Here is a 16888-nt window from a genome sequence, read left to right as displayed (position 1 = left end):
TCACTATTACCACCATCATCATCACTATTACCACCATCATCATCATCACTATTACCACCACCATCATCATAACTTCCCCTCACATCCTAACCCCTCAGTGGTGGGTTGGTGGTGTTTGGTGGTGGTAGTGGTGGCGGTGGTGGGTTGGTGGTGTTTGGTGGTGGTAGTGGTGGCGGTGGTGATTGGTGGTGTTTGGTGGCGGTTGTAGTTGGTGGTGGTTGGCGATAGAGGTGGTTTGTGGTGGTGGGTGGCGGTGTTTGGTGGGTGGTGGTTGGCGCTGGGTGGCAGTGGCCGTGGGCCCCTTGCCTGTGCACCGCGGCCTCGTCCAGGAGGTCGATCTTGTTCTGGACGAGCACCGTGGGGATGCCTCCCACCTCCTGTTCCACCTTCTCCTTCCACGCGGCCACGGAGAGGAACGAGTCCCGGTCCACGGTGGAGAACACCAGCACGCACGCCTGCGCGCCTGCAGGCGAGCAGCAGCCGTGGTCAATCCACTGCTGGATTGGGGGGCCTCCTCCCGACGCTGTGCGAGTTTTTGTTTTTTTAAAGACCGCGCTCAGCAGGGCGAAAGGTAACTGGCAAGAAGCTACAGCCATAGCGAAAGGTATACTGTGGGATGTGGTGTGTCGGGTGCAGTGAATATTGCTGAGGCTGAAATTAAGCCATACTTCCCCGTGCTCGTCAGCGCGGGTTGGTGAAGGTGGTTTGATATTCGGCGACTCTTTGAGCCGCTTTGGGGGCCCATTCAGCTTTTGCTTGGCTGCATGCAACTTGTCTGCACGCAACCGAGTTCCGCGAGCGGCAGTGGACGTCTCCGCAACCAGTTGCGGGCAACCCATTGCGGACAACCAGTTGCGGGCAACCCGTTGCGGGCAACCCGTTGCGGGCAACCAGTTGCGGGCAACCAGTTGCGGGCAACCAGTTGCGGGCAACCCGTTGCGGGCAACCAGTTGCGGGCAACCAGTTGCGGGCAACCAGTTGCGGGCAACCAGTTGCGGGCAACCAGTTGCGGGCAACCAGTTGCGGGCAACCAGTTGTGGGCAACCAGTTGCTTACAGCAGAGGCACGGCCTCGAGCCCCGTCCCGGGGTGCCGGCTCGGTCAGACTCCAAAGCGACGCGATTCCGAGACGCGCCGTTAGCACAACCGCGACGCTCAAGACGCGCGCACAAAGCGGGGGGGGGGGGGGGGGGTCAGGTGCAGGTGAGCACGGTCCGAGTGGTTCGCGATGGATGCGCAGGTGGCGGCGTTACCTCTGTAGTAGGCCTTGGTGATGGCGTCAAACTCCTCCTGGCCGGCCGTGTCCCACAGCATGAGCCTCACCTCGTCGTCATCGTTAACCCTTCGCGGGAGGGACGGTGGGAAGGGTTATACAAGTCATTGCAAGTTGATTTTGCTCAATAACGATTACGATTAGGTGTGTGTGTGTCCCCCCCACATCGCTGTCTGTGTGTGTATGCCGAACTTCTTAAGAAAACCGCGCAGATCGCAGGTGCGAGGCAAGGACGACAAAAATGAACACGCGCAACAAAAACTGCACGAGACGGCAGATTTGGGTGGCCGCTGCCCGCAGCCACTAACCACAAAGTTCATGTTGAGGTGGGGAGGCCCACAATGTTCGACGTTTCGCTCCACGCGCCTGCAGGGAGCTTCATTCGGCTCTCCGGCACGTTGTTCGGCATCGTACGACACGAAATACCCGTCGTAAGAACTGAACTCCCTCGATCGCTGTTTGCCTTACGAGCACTCCTATTCGACGTCAATTAATTCCACTAGTCCCTACTTCGTTTTTTTCCCCCTCCTACCTGGGCAGGGGCTGTCGGCTGTGGCGTCGTTTCTGTATTCATCAATCGCGAACCCGTGTCCAAAAAACCCCTTCGCTCGTCTCCTGTTCTAAACAAACGTTTCCTCCTGTCCTCGACGCCGTATTAATTGGTTCAACTTGAACGCTTTCCAAAGAAGGATTTAAGCGTTTATGCACGAGCTCCGGCCATCTGCTTGGAACGTGGTGATGCGGGGTGGGGGAATGTCTCCTCTTCAACCGTGCGCACAATGCAGCGAAACAAAAACAACAACACAGCCGCCACCAATGAGTTGAAGAGAGCTGGTCAAGGAGACAACAGCAGGGCCCCTAGACCGGAGCGTGGAACCTCCCGCCCGCCCGCCCGCCCCGCGGCGATGAAGACCGCGCGCCGTCACGGTAACATCCCCGCTGATGATTCTGCACGGAAGTCGTCGCCGGCGGCCGTGCCCATTTTTGGGGAATTTGTCTTTAAACTGAAAAAAAAACGGAGACCAGAGAAAAGAAGCAGCCTGCGCAGGCTAATTTTAGACATAAAGTACGCTCATCCGCTCGCCTGTTAAAAATAAAATAGAAAGGGATTTTTTTAAGCCGAAGCAGCAGGAGGAGCAGCAGCCTAAAATTGTAACGCGGGGAGGTTGGAGCGACGCGATCGATTGCAGGTGACAAAACAATCGCAGATGGGATTAGCGGCGGTTCTGCTTCGCTTCGTGTGCGTGCCAGCCTGCCTAGAATTTGCACTCTCTCTTCGTCACGTCAACACCCACCACCACCACCACCCGCCCAAAGAAAGAAAGATCCCCCGTATAGCCTACAACAGACTGTTGGGGCAAGTGCTGTTAGCGAGCACCTATGAAGGCCGGCACAGCACACGAGGGTGTTGGTGGACAGCACCACGCCCGGCCGCATTTGTCTCCCAAGTGCTGATGTTTGCACATTGCACCAGGTACTCATTTCAGGCTGAGTCGACCTAGGGGAGGTCCCAGCACCGGTTCAGATAAGCGTCACCGGTGTTGGTGGTCCTGAGCGGGAAACGAACTCGGGTCGCCGGGTTCGTAGTGGCAGCGCGCTAACCGCTACGCCACCGCTCCCCACCCTCGGTTTCCTCCCAACATGGAGCCAAACGCTCTTATCCCTCCGTCGTGTGTTCTGGTTGTGGGCAATCGTTGGCGCAACTCGGAAACGCATCGGAGAGCCGTGCAGCGCAGCCGCGAAAAGCCGACGCCGTGGAACCGCTGAGGCTCCAAACATCTCAGTGTGGCAGGATCCTCCTGACTAGGAGTCTTGAGACTCGGCGCCACGGTTGTGAGATGTTAACTACCTCCCTTGGTATGCAGGAGGGCGTGGGTTCGATTTCGACCCTGACACCTGCTGTATATTTGGAGTTTGCGTCTCTCTCTCATCATCATCATCACGGTGGCCAGAAGATGTTAACTGCCTCGCCTGGTATGCAGGAGGGCGTGGGTTCAATTTCGACCCTGACGCCTGCTATATATTTGGAGTTTGCGTGTCTCTCTCTCTCTCCCCCTGGTCGCGTGGATTCTTCTCCGGGTCCTTCGGTTTTCCCCTCCACATTTAGAAACATCCGCTCAGGGTATTTGGCTGCTTAAAATTACACATGATGATAAGCCGCTTCGTTGAGCTATCATTTGTGGACAGGTCGATTCTGAAAAAAAAAGAAGAGCGATATAGTTTACTGGGCCTTACCTGGTAAAATAAAAAATAGTTTACTTTTAGTTTATTAGAAGTATGGTGAGGCCAGTGGCGTAGGACCATGGTTGTCATGGGCCCTGATGCAAGGAATGACAAGCGGGTCCCCTGTCCGATTTCCTCCCCCCTCTTCGTAGACCGGTACCTGGGCCTTTTTCGAGCCCGTTGGGTCCCGGTGCAGTTGCACCGCCTGCACACTACTCGATAGCTGCGTCACTGGGTCGAACAACACCCTGTGAATGGCATGGGATGGAGAGGCCTTAATCGAGCAGTGGACTGCCTAACTGGGGAGGGCAGTTCCATTATTCTGGGTGTACATGTCAGGCATTGTAACGATGCGGCTAATCAGTCGTGTAATTGTGACGTGGCTTGTTTTACTTGACCGTAGAATGACGACTGACTAGGGCCGTAATTCATACGTAAATCATCGGTCCACTTATCTTTTAAGTGGTAAAATGCTCGGTAAAAAAATGCCATGGTGTCGGACGTACTCGGATTAGCTGCATTGGCAATTGTGCGTTCAGTTTAATTTACGCGTCAAAACCATCGACTCGTTCCATAAATAAGCCACATTACTACAATTGCAGATAATTACCTCCAAAATTACACACAGATGTATTATTAGGATGATATGAAATGTTGACTGTCACTGTTATCCAATTGGGGAACTGTCCTGCTCTGAATTACGTTTAATGACGATTATTATTGTTATTATTAGCAGGGTTGGAATTACATTGAGAGAATCAAAGAGGAACACATTACAGTCTGTTCTCCTATAACGCGTGTTGTTTTCATAACGCGAATTGGATATAACGCGATTGATGTATTAGGGAACACATTTTTTCTCTATAACGCGGATGCGAATTGGATATCACGTGATTGAGTGAACAGAACTACATTGCGCGAGTCGGAATAAGGCGGTCGTACGGCTGCCTCGGCGTAGCATCGCACAAGGCGGGATGCTGTTGGATCCTTCTAGATGCTACCCACGCGCCTCAGTCTTTCTTCAGCCTGCGTACGCGTCTCACCGTGTTATCGCGGACTGTGCTTTACCCGATAGTATATATATAAATCTTGACTTAAAGCTTTCGTGACTGCAGGAATTCATATTCTTTGGGTCTTTCGGTAAAGCCACGTAGACAGAAAAAATAACAAAAAATATCGACGTTTCGATCGCAACACAAACGGTCGTCTTGAGGAAAAGGTAGTCATCTTTTTCTGTCTACGTGGCTTTACCAAAAGACCCAAAGAATAGTATATTATTGGAACGGGTTTTTTTTTCCCCCCATAACGCGGTGTTCAGGAACGCAACTACCGCGTTGTAGGAGAACAGAGTGTTCACGGGTTAATGGCGTTGCCCACGCTCATTAGTGAGCGTGGGCAGGACATGACAGGGTGAGAAGGGACAATCTACTGCGGTCGAACATTAGCGACGGAGTGACAGCCGAAGAATCAATGCGTGTCCGAGAGGACAATCAAGCAGCAGGGGGATGGAGCGGAGCAATGAAGTCAGCTTGCATGCAGGTGCTATGTTGCTGGTCTTGGGCCTCCCCTAGGTCGACTCAGCCTCAAATGAGCACCTGGTGCGATGTGTGAACGTCGCCACTAGGGAGACAAAGGCCACCCACACCGGCCTTCGTAGCTGATACTCGCTAACAGCACCTGCCGCCAACTGCCAAGGCTACACGGAGGATCTTTGTCGCAATTTTTTCGTTACATTGCAGGATCGTGAGACTTATGGAGATCGGGGATGAATTTGTCGCTGAATATTTCTCCAGGTGGCCGGTATAGGCTGGGGTGTCGGGGGGGACGCGAGAAGCAACAGCCAGGGGCGCAGAGACAGGGAAGCCATGGTCGCTGATCCGGAGAGGGCCTGCTCGGCTGAGATGAATCCCTGGCGCGAAAGGCCCGGGATCGGGTAAGGAGGAGTGGTGCCACGAGGCATTGTCAGCGTTGGAGGCACAAAACCAAACTGGTACACGCCATGGGAAGAAAAATAAAATCTCACAATACCACGAGAGGGGAGAGCGACGTGCCTTTGAGTGGCGTGTTATATTTTTTCCGGGATCGGCGCCATGGTGGTGAGATGTTAACTGCCTCGCCTGGCATACAGGAGGTCGTGGGTTCGATCCCAACCCTGACGCCTGCTGTGTATTTGGAGTTTGCGTGTCTCTCTCCCCATGGTCACGTGGATTTTTCTCCCGGCCCTCCGGTTTTTTCCCTCCACAGTTGTAAACATGCGGTTGTAGTATTTGGCTGCAATAACTTTCCACGTGATAAGCCGCTTCGTTGAGCTATCATTTGTGGCCAGGTCGCTTCTGAAAAAGAGCTACATAGCTCAGTGGTCCTTACCTAGTAAGATAAAAATGGTTTAGTTTCATGGTTTATTATTTATTACTACTACGCATCAACATCAACAGGCCGATGCGCACACCTCCATCGTGAACGGAAACTTAAAGACAAGCAAGAGGAGGGCGGTTGTGGCCGTGCAACCCAAACTGCGGACCACACAGTAAACCCATAGAAACACGCCGAGATACGCCAACACATACAGACACGTCGATATCCATAGAGGCGCGTAGAGGTACAGAGACCCATTGAGATCTATTAAAGAAAAGCCACAGGAGTGTGATTGTGGCCATGCAATCCAAGCTATGGTCCATATAGTAAACCCGCTGTATTCTGCGCGTTTTTAACAGAGGAACAAAACTACACGAACTCTCTCCTGAAGCCCTCTCGTCGTGGCTAGCAGACCTCGACATTGACATTTTGCTCCTGAACAAATTGCCATTGTACGGAAAAAAAGAAACACATAGACGTTGGTAAACGATTGACAAAATCTGGGACTTCTAAAATCCCGGGAAGACGTACAGACGTTCCCCAAGGACAGGAGCTAACCTCAAAAACGGGGACGGTTTCCTGGGAAAACGGTGACACGGTGACAAACCCGCGGGGAGGGGGGGGGGGGACTCACCGGAGTTCTCTCTCCAAGAAGTCCACCCCGATGGTCTTCTTGTAGTCCCGGGTGAAGACGCCCTTACAGTAGCGCTGGATCATGCTGGACTTCCCCACCGATCCGTTCCCGACCACCACCACCTTGATAGCCACTTCGATGTCCTCCTCCTGCATGGCCACTCGTCTCGCTCAGCCTATCTCCTCCGCCTGGGCTTGACCGACCCTGTAACCGACCCACCAGGTCGGACCTCCTGGCCGGCGGCCACTCCTGTCACGCTTAAGGGCCCGCCGCGTGTGAATACTTTTGGGATTCGGTCCAGAGCGTAGCTGCTGGGATGCGACGGCTTATTCGGCGCTTTCTCTGGGGCTAGCCGGGCCTCTGGATGTGAACCTGGGATGGAGCTATGAGACCGTGAATCTGCATGATACCAGGTTCTGGGATGCCGGGACGAGATGCGGTCACCACCGACCGGTGTGCCACTCTCGAGTACTCACCGAGTGTCCACGAACGGGAATCGGAGAGTTCGCGCAGCTTGGATCTTTCGATGGGGGATCAAGTGGACGGCGTTCTGCACTCGGCGTCACCAGATGGCGACTCGTGGCGACAAGAGGAGATGTTGAAACGCGGCCATGCGCAAGGCGAAGACGTCGATTTGAATCAAACTGCACCTGCTTTGTTTGTTTTTATCATTTAGATACGCAACCGAGTTGATGTTCGTGAACGTGAAAGTCGTTTTTTTTATTCTCTCAAAAGTAGCCGGTGTTGGCACCGCGCGTGCGCACTCTCTGAAACTTTGGAATCGTTTTTGAAAGCCGCGACCTGATTTGTGCCCGCGCGCGCTTGGATGAAAACTGTCTCGCGTAGATCTAACTTCGCCCCCCAACCCTACTGCCGTCAGATAAAATATTCACCGCATCCTTACAAACGCATTCATTGATCAAACATATTTTAGGGATGCGCATACTGCACAAAGGCACACGTGTTCTATCCCGCTCGCAAAGAGGGTTGGTTTGTGTTGTTTTTGTTGTTTACTTTGCTTGAAGGGGCTATAAACAAACTTATGTACTTCTCCCTGATCGATTACCCCGAAAAAAACCTTCCGATTCAAATAAAAGACCGCCCGTCCGTTCGAAGCAACGAAGGCGATCGAGGAGGAGGAGGCGGAGGAGGAGGAGGCGGGGAGGGCCGGTATCTGGATCGGAGTGCGATCCAGAAGCAGAGACGCTCGTCCCTTGTCCGAGCTCGCAGACGGGATGTGGGAGCCAAGGGCTGGGTATTCCTCTTCATTCGCCGGCACGGGATCGGGATGGGCAGCAAGTGATCGCGTCCTGCGGGGCAACACGAGAACGTCGAGATCGCGTAAATATAAATGTGTCGTCAAAACCCGACGCCACCCGACACCGTCAATTAGTCACGGAGTTTGTCAACGTAAACAAAAGGTGCCAATCAGTTACCGGTTCAGCACGCCGGTGTGCTGGAGAGTAATTGTGCAGTAACAAAATTTGGCACGTTTTGTAGCACGTGACGCACTCACTAATTGGCTGCGTCGGTTTGGTGGCGGGGTTTTTAACGACGCATTTAAATTTAGGCGATCCAACCCAAACTAAAAAAAAACTTTCATGGATAATAATCTTGATTTGAAGCTTTCGTGACTGCAAGAATCCATACTCTTTGGTTCTTTCGGTAAAGTCACGTAGTTAGAAAATAAATCACGACGTTTCGATTTCAACACAAGCAATCATCATCAGGTGGGAAAACCACAGCAAAATAGTGTTTCTTGCTGTGGTTTTCCCACCTGATGATGATTTCTTGTGTTGAAATCGAAACGTCGTAATTTGTTTTTATTTTATTTCTAACGACGTGACTTTCATGGATAATATTGCTCACGAAAGCCTACTTTGATACGTGTTAAACACAAGAACACACGCACAGAGCACGGGCGTCACGTTGTTAAAAGCTGGCCTCTCCCGCTCATTCAGCCGACGCTCTGGGCAAGCCGCCCTCCCGGAAGCAACTTCTCACACTTGACGCATTCCTTGCTGGATTCCCAAGTGACCTTTATTAAAAATGCAATTTAAATTGGAGGAATGTGAGCTTTTCATATCCCGTCGCTGAATAATGGAGGTGGTTTGTGGTGGGGGTGGGTAGTGGGGGGAAGGGCAGGGGGGGATCCCAGCAAGAGGGGGGGCGGGGGGGGTATGCGGGTGGGTAGGTGGGGGGTGAGAGGAGTTCGTCCCCACGAACGTGACTCACACCGTGGTGCTCATTAAACACTCGTCCCCCCGTGTGACTAACGGGACACGGCTTAGTACACGCCACGTGGGTGTGTGTGTGTACACGGACACGCAAAGGTGCCTCGTCACAGCCTTTAACAGACTATTGAGGCAGGTGCTGTTAGCGAGCACCTGTACGAAGGCCGCCACCGGCGCACAAGGGGCTGATGTGGCTTATCAACCACGCCCGGCCGATGTAGCCTCCTCCAGTGGCGATGATTGCACACCGCACTAGGTACTCGCACCTCCGATGAGCACGGTTGGCTACGGACGGTGCGAAAGAAGCTCAACAAATGTTTGAGGTTGAGATCCTGATTTAAATTTCAATGTCACTCGCCACTGATGTTAGCAGGCATTCAGTGACGTGCGCTAACCACTCCCGCCCCCCTCCCCCCCACGTACAAAGGCAAAGATCCCACCCTATAATCTAATCTGTACAGGCCCTTTTGGAGCAAGTGCTGTGAGCGAGCATCTACGAAGGCCAACACAAGCACACGGGGGGTGGGTTGCCAGCACCACGCCCGGCCGCCTGTGTCTCCCTCGTGGCAATGTTTACACAACGCACCAGGGTCTCATTTGAAGCTGAGTCGACCTAGGTGGGGGCCCAGTACCGGTTCAGATATAATCGTCACCGGTGTCGGCCGTGAGCGGGAATCGAACTCGGGTGGCCGGGTTCGTAGCGCAGCGTACCGCTAACCGCTGCACTACCACTCACACACACACGGACACACGCACCACACACGAGGACTTGCTGATGACTCATAATTTGTATTATGCAGCGGACGAAGGCAGCTGGTAGCAAACTGATCGTACGTCTGTCTGCATCATCGCCATAATCACCATCACCCCCAGTGCGTGTGCGGGAGCGAGCGTTTGGCTGGCTTGGATGGGGTCGTGTCGCGCGGAGGGAAGAAAGCAGCTGCATTCACCCAACCTTTTGTGGACAGAGATGGATGCGCCCCTTTGTTAAAACTCGGCTCGCCCACGTGAATAACCACCGGTTATTAATTTCGCTGAGTCAGCCCTGGAGAGCGTCGGTGCGTGCGTGTGCGGACGTCTCTGCGCGTCTGTCTCGATGGGTGCCTTGGTGCGTAACAGCATTTACCCCGACGGTCTGTCAAAGCTATACGTGGGATCTTTGTCTTTTTGTGTGGCTGTGTGTGGGGAGCGGTGGCGCAGTGGTTAGCGCACTGTGCTGCGGACCCGAATTCGGTTCCTGCTCAGTGACCCATAACAGTGGAGAATATTTGAGCCGGTGCATCTTAAATGCTTCTCAGAATCAGAACATGTATTTATAATTGAGGAATCCGATGAGCTATAAAGCATTTTTTACACATATGTCCAGTAAGGACGGGTCAGGACGTTATAACGCAAAATAATACAGAAACACGACGGGAGCGCTAAGTATGGATTACGGTGAACAAATCACCTTTTTTTTAATACGAATAAAACGAAACCATTTTAATCTTACCATCATCGCTCCATCTCCGCGCTGTACGTTCCCCGCCGCCCCCTCTCTCAGACGCGTTGACTGCTGCCACTACTCTCGACGACCATCGGACATCCTTCCCGCCCAACACCCACGTGCCCTTCAAAACTTCAATCAGCAGACAATGGAGATGAAACGGAGCTGCAGGCACGCCAGAGATGAGAACTTTGCTTTGGCTGTGTTACGTTATTTGGCTCTTTGACGTCCATTAGCCACCGGATTCGAGCTGACGTTTGAGGCCATCGCCCGCTTTTGGTTGTCTTCAACGACGCCTTGAGCTACTTGGCGGCTCCTCGGCTGTCGCTTTGCTTTCCTTTAATGCCTTGCGGCGCTATCGCCCGTCAGTACCGCGCACTGATCATCAAGCCGGCGTTCACCGTGAGCCCTGACAGGCCACGCGAGTTAACGCGTGCACGCTTCTCTCTCTGTCTAACATTGAACGCTATCGCTAATTGCGCTCGCGTGTTCTTCGAGCCCCCTCCCTGCTCCTACCCCCCCCCCCCCCCGTTTAATGCGCTCGTCTCGTACAATTAGCGTGGAGATTTGATTGACTTGGGGCGAGATGTTAACTCGCTCGCTTAAGTATGCAGGAAGTCGTGGATTCGATCCCGACCCTAACGCCTGAATATTTGGAGTTTGCACGTCTCTCTTACCCTCGTGGTCGCGTGGATTTTTCTCCGGGTACTCCGGGAATTTTTTTCCCCTGCACATTTACAAAAGTGGCGGCGATCAGCCACTTCGTTGAGCTATCATTTGTGGCCAGGTCGCTTCTGAAAAAGAGCTATAATAGCTCAGTGAGCCTTGTCGGGTGGCGCTGTGGTTTTAGTGCATCGCACTCAGTCCCGTAGCGTGGGCACATTCCGCTGATGAACAAATTTTTTTTATTTGGACCGGAGCGCACGGCGTTATTAAACACGCACGGGCTGGGTGGAGTGGTGGCGCACCGGTTAGCGCACGAAAGACCCGGGGCACAAGTTCGATATCCCGACCACTGCTACCATCAGTAGCGAGTGAAATTTGAACCAGTCCTGCAATCCCACCCCCCACCCTCATTGACCAGAGTGGTGAAGTATGGTGAAACAACCCAATGACTAACCTGGTGCACGGAGGCACTCCGCCTCCATCCAGCAGTGATCAAATTCTTACTTTTTTTAAATTCAGAATTGCTCTGCCAACCCAGCAATATGACTGAGCACATCGCAGTTACTCTATCGGCAGGTCGCGTATGGTGGGGCAACATGTGGGTACATCCCACTTCTTCTTCCAAGACGTCTGGCCAGGATTGAAGAGGTGGGGTAATATCCTGTGTAGGTGGTGTCAAGATTGAAGAGGTGGGGTAATATTCTGTGTAGGTGGTGTCAAGATTGAAGAGGTGGGGTAATATCCTGTGTAGGTGGTGTCAAGATTAAAGAGGTGGGATAATATCCTGTGTAGTGGTAGCAAGATTGAAGAGGTGGGGTAATATCCTGTGTAGGTGGTGTCAAAATTGAAGAGGTGGGGTAATATCCTGTGTAGGTGGTGTCAAGATTGAAGAGGTGGGGTAATATCCTGTGTAGGTGGTGCCAAGAGCTCCCTCTAGTGGAGGCCCTTCCTTAACGCTGCCTCATCGCAGACACGTGCAGCACAAAATGCTAACGTTTCGGATAGCGGTCCTTCTGCAGTGACTACTTTTGAAGAAGGGGCCGCGACACCAGGCACACAGTACTGTCCTTATTTAAGGGTTGGTCGACACTGGGAAAGTCGAGCCACCACTCGCCACTGATGTCAGCCGTGGCCTTGGTTGGAATCGAACTCGTGCCGGTCGGGTTTCGCAGCCGCCGCGGGATCGTGACGACTGCACACAGCAGCCCATGGTGCGTGTGGGTTCGCCGAATTGCCGCAACCAACCAATGCCTTCGTCTCTTCGTCAGGCGGAGCGCTGCGTTTTTAACGAGGGCCGTGAGTATTTTTTTTTTAAATTTGCGGTCCAGGGATGCGCTATCTTGGATCACAATTGGCGCAATTTGCATGACAATGAGCGGGGCTCGGTGCTGCTCGCCGCATTTCCGCTGCCGGCTAGCGCCACCTGCTGATGGGTTTTAACTTCTCTAAAACTAGAAACTTTTTTTTATTTTACCAGGTAAGGCCCACCCACTGAGCTTTATAGAGTTTTTTTTTTCAGAAGCGACCTGGCCGCGAATGATGATAGCTCAACGAAGTGGTTTATCATCATGTGGAAAATTATAGCGGCCAAATACGTTCAACGCACGTTTCTAAATGCGTAGGGAAAACCCGGAGAACCCAGAGAAAAATCCACGCGACCACGGGGAGAGAGCTATTTAAACTCCAAATATACAGGAATATTTAGGGTTGGGATCGAACCCACGAGGTTCTACATACCCGGCGAGGTAGTTAACATCTCGCCACCGCGGCTCCCTTAGCTATCGGTTTAGGTATGGCAGGCAAGACGGTGTCAAACCCCTGCCGAGGACAAGTTGGCAGCCTGCGGCATGGACACCGTGCAGAAAACATTTCGAACGTGCGCCCCGGGGTGGGAACGTCATCGTTGCGGCGACAAAAAGGCGCGAACACGCAGCGTGAAACATGAAACTAATGCCTTATGAATACCGCGTAGAACGGGGGCATGGACATTTGATCTCTCTTGCACTGTGGCCTTAGTAACCTAGGGGGGATGGGGCAAGGGAATAAGTCGGGGGGTAGCGGGGCAGAGACCAGTGGTCTTGGTTTGGTGGGGGGGGGGTGACTTTACAATTAAATTGAGAACCAATGGTGTGTTCGCAGTCATGCTGTGTAGCTCAAGCGAGCCTGACGCTGCTGATGAGACACCGATTGGGGAAACCGCTCCAGAGTTTGCACGTGCAAGGAGGGTATTGGGCTGTGGTCTTGTAAAAGAGCTGTTTCGCTGAATAGGGCCTTGCCAGTTAAATAATAACGTCCGAGTGAACGTTGGTAAAAAAAAAGTATGCGCTCCCAGAAATAAGGTCGTGTGGCTGCTGGGATGTGTAAAACAAATACTGTTTATTTTTTTAGGTGGCGTGACAAATCTGCAAAGGGGGCATATGGTCTGTTCATTTTATTTCGATACACTTCATAAATAGGACTCAATAATCAGGCTGGTGTTTATTTGGTGTCCGTTAGGATTATCACTAAAGCTGCCGTTGGAATAAATTATCTGTATTCCATCCTTCGTCTTAAGTGCTTTAAAGCTGATTAAGGATATGTTTTATTGTTAGTGATCCCGCGTGTGCGTTTGTTTTCGTCTATCCTTCCGTACGGTAATTTGTTCAGGAGCTAAATGCCATTGTAGAGGTCTGCTAGCCACGACGAGAGGGCTTCTGGACAGAACATTCATGTCGTTTTACTGTTCCTCCTCCGTTGAAAGAGCGCAGACTGCAGTGGTTTAACAATATGGTCCACAGTTTAGTTTGCATGACCACAATCGCACTGCCGTGGCCTGTGTCTTTAATCTTCCATTCATTAAGGACATGTTGCAGATCGGCCTATTGATGTTCTGATGCGGTCAATGTTTATACCAACCAGTGTCTTTGAGGAGGAGGATTGTCAAAGCCATGAGGTGTGCGATATTTGTATCTCGAATGAGATGTTGATCCAGCGCGCGTTTGTGTTATGTAATATGTGCCATTGGTGTGTGCTGTGAGCCCATAATTAAGGTGCTATTGGGCTCACAGCACACACTCATGGCGTGCTATGTCAGGAATGCGTGCTGTACTGGAACGTAGATTAATTTCCAGAACAGTGAGCTTCTGTGTTGTGCTGTTTAAGTGCCTTAAAAGGTAAACTATATAATAGACGACGTTTCTGGCAATGACCCTTCTTCATAGCACATAAATCAAACTTATTTATTAGGGCATCCATTTAAGGCAGATTCATTGATCAATGCGTTGAGTCTTTCCTACGCATATATCATGAGCTTAGCAAGACTACACGACCTCTCTCCTGAAGCCGTCTCGTCGAGGCTAGCAGACCTCTAAGTTGGCATTTGGCTCCTGCACATATCGCCGCCACACGCAAGAATGCCACGAGTTTAAGGAACAATGTTAATCTACAAATCTGCGTCACGTATTGTAAACTTCAGAACCGACAATATTAATCGACGAATCGACGCACGGCTACTCTACACCAGTGGTTCTTAACCTTTACTGCAGCCTTTCACCCCTTTGGTTCTCAATCATTCAAAAACATATATTATATGAATAAATACATATGTCTGATTAAACAAAGTAGTTGTACTTACGTGCCCGTGATTAATTTGTATTTCGATTATTTACCCCAGGTCAAGAACCGCTGCTCTAAATCCCATAACATCACGCCCCAGCGACACCACCCCACCCCTCACTGAACTTGGGACATCTATCCCTAACCCTAACCTCGCCACACGCCTTATCCGTGGACCTCTTGGCAGCGCTGTCAGTAACCATGCTTACGTGTCAAACGCACTGCGTGGTGGTCACATCACACGCCTGCGATCCAGCGCTTTGGAGGTAGGGGTTGGTGGATCACGCAGAGATTGACGTGAAACTCCCCCACCTCCCGCTTGGGTTGCCGCGAGGTAGTCGGGAGCAAGTGGGTTGATGGAGCCATCTGTATATAGCGTAGCTCTGAGCGTTAACGCCTTCGTGTTGATGAGCTGGTATTCTCCGGGTTTCCGCCCACAACACACGAAGCGTAAACAAACTTACAAGAAAATCGGCCAAGTATACCGAGGCAGGATCCTCTTGTAAAAGAGTGTTGAGGCAATGGATACATTATATTAACCACCATCGTCATGACATGCAGCAAGTCTGGCTGACCCACATTGCCAGCGATATGAATTAACCCACATTGAAGCACGTAGCAATGCGTGTTGTTCGGCTCATTGGCATCCCTACCGTAATACACCGCAACTTGCAAATGTCAGCATTTCTGCGTGACTTCATACCCAATAACCAGTCGACCCGGGCCTCCTTTAACAATCCACCCGGCCACCTCAACAAGACCGTCTAGGGCCCGCGTGTGTGTACGTTTTATCCACACCATCCATCACGCATATCCTCAACAGGACAAGTTGACCTGCATCTGAAAAGCTACCTCCACCCATCATCATCATCACCACCACCACCACCAACCACCAACCCACCACGACTGACCTGGACGCGACCAGCTCTCTCCAGGTTGTAGGAAAGCCCCACTTGTGTAGTGTGGCAGCGCCTCGGCCGTGTCTCTATGTGCGTGTGTGTCTTGTGAGTGTGTGTGCTGAAGCGGTGTGTGTGTGTGTGGACTGCGAAGCGTTCTTTGTTGCCTGGTTGCTAAGTGGAAACGTGGAGGAGGAGGAGAGGGAGGGGAGGGAGCCGGTGTGTGGGTGAGGAGGAGGAGGAGCAGGCCATTCGATGGGGGTTACACTGTCTGCCCACGCTGCCTTGCTGCTTCGGTGAATTTCATCAGCGTTAGGTCTTTTTACAATCGCTAAGTCGAGAATGCACAGCTGTCATTTGCATACTCTTCTGTACTAGGAGCACTGACGATATATATTTTATGTAATAATACAATTGCAAGATAGTATGTACTCAGAGTTAATTTTGATGTTCTCTAGGATCGAAAGAATATCGTTTGCGATAGAATTGCATGAACAAGAGCAGCACATTGAAGAGTTCCATCAATTTTAAATGGACCGTTGTCAGCCTTCTGTAGTCCGTCACCTCTTCGTGTGTCGCTTATCATCACGTCTTCCGAATTTCTTCCGCAGCTTTCGGTGGCAGCCACTCGCAGTAAAGTTATTGTGTTGCGGTGGAAAGGAGCCCAGCCAGAAGCCAGCCAGGAAACTCGAGGCATTCATTAGTTGTAAGAATAGTACGGTAGTCTTAGCGAAAACAACGAAAAAAAACACCAACTCGCTACATTCGTCAACAACACTGCCCTAAAATTAAAACATAATAGCTGACGTTTCGGATAGCGATCCTTCTTCATGGCAGACAGAACAACACCTACGACTGACCTGCACGTGATCACCAGCGCTCACTACGCAGAACGGCCAGAAAAAAATAATAAATCATTCCGGGTTATTGCCCGAAACGTCGTCTAACCATACACATTTGAGTTTTAATTGCAGTGTTTCTTGTCGAGCGTGTGGAGTTTGTATTCTGTGTACATCACACGCATAGTTGCGCCTCGTCTCAGTGTCTTCCACAACAAGTTGTGGAACGCAGCGTGACTAATGTGGAGTGCAAAATTTGCGCGTGGTGTTGACCCAGTTAATAATAATTCGATGTTCACATATCCGACTATGCCTCAAGACCCCCCCCCCCCCCCACCCTAATCTCCCAAGGAAGTCAGATATGCGACGTTGTACTGTGCTTTATTCTAATTATTGTTGTTTGTCCATCCCCCCCCCCCCCCCCCGTGACATTTCCATGTCGTGATGAGCGCATGGTACACGATATTGCGCACGTGTACACTGAATTCTGGAGATTCATTTGAATTGTATTATTGCGTGGTATTTATTTTAAATCGCGACACAATACCTTCCTGTCCACCCCACCCCTCATAGCGGCAATTATATTAATAGCCGTTTAATTGCTGGATTGCAGTGCTGTGATAGACAAAAGGCCTTTAATTGCAGTGATAATTTGGCACAATCAAGGGCTCACAGAAAAAATAATAATG

At 51.4% G+C, this 16888-nt stretch overlaps 1 protein-coding gene across 2 annotated transcripts in view; it reads right to left on the bottom strand.

Annotated features, from left to right (window-relative positions):
* LOC116946618 (ras-related protein Rab-23-like) overlaps positions 1-15648 on the bottom strand; it is a 23747-nt gene extending 8099 nt beyond the window's left edge. Inside the window, exons 1-4 of one of the 2 annotated variants that reach the window (XM_032961696.2) lie at positions 15376-15648; positions 6485-7794; positions 1253-1341; positions 307-463 (exon numbers count right to left, since the gene is read on the bottom strand). In XM_032961696.2, the coding sequence (XP_032817587.1) occupies positions 307-463; positions 1253-1341; positions 6485-6639 (401 nt within the window). In that variant the 5' untranslated portion in view covers positions 6640-7794; positions 15376-15648. Of the gene's footprint in view, positions 1-306; positions 464-1252; positions 1342-6484; positions 7795-10210; positions 10687-15375 lie in introns of those variants that run through there. The other variant, XM_032961697.2, reaches the window with a different exon arrangement.
* Positions 15649-16888: the final 1240 nt, after the last annotated feature.

The sequence above is a fragment of the Petromyzon marinus genome, chromosome 27 (assembly GCF_048934315.1).
Source record: "Petromyzon marinus isolate PM22_M1 ecotype Great Lakes invasive population chromosome 27, UKy_Petmar_22M1.pri1.0, whole genome shotgun sequence".
Lineage (NCBI taxonomy): Eukaryota > Metazoa > Chordata > Hyperoartia > Petromyzontiformes > Petromyzontidae > Petromyzon > Petromyzon marinus.
The sequence above is the reverse complement of the archived record's forward strand: the minus strand, read 5'-3'. Positions and strand labels throughout refer to the sequence as shown.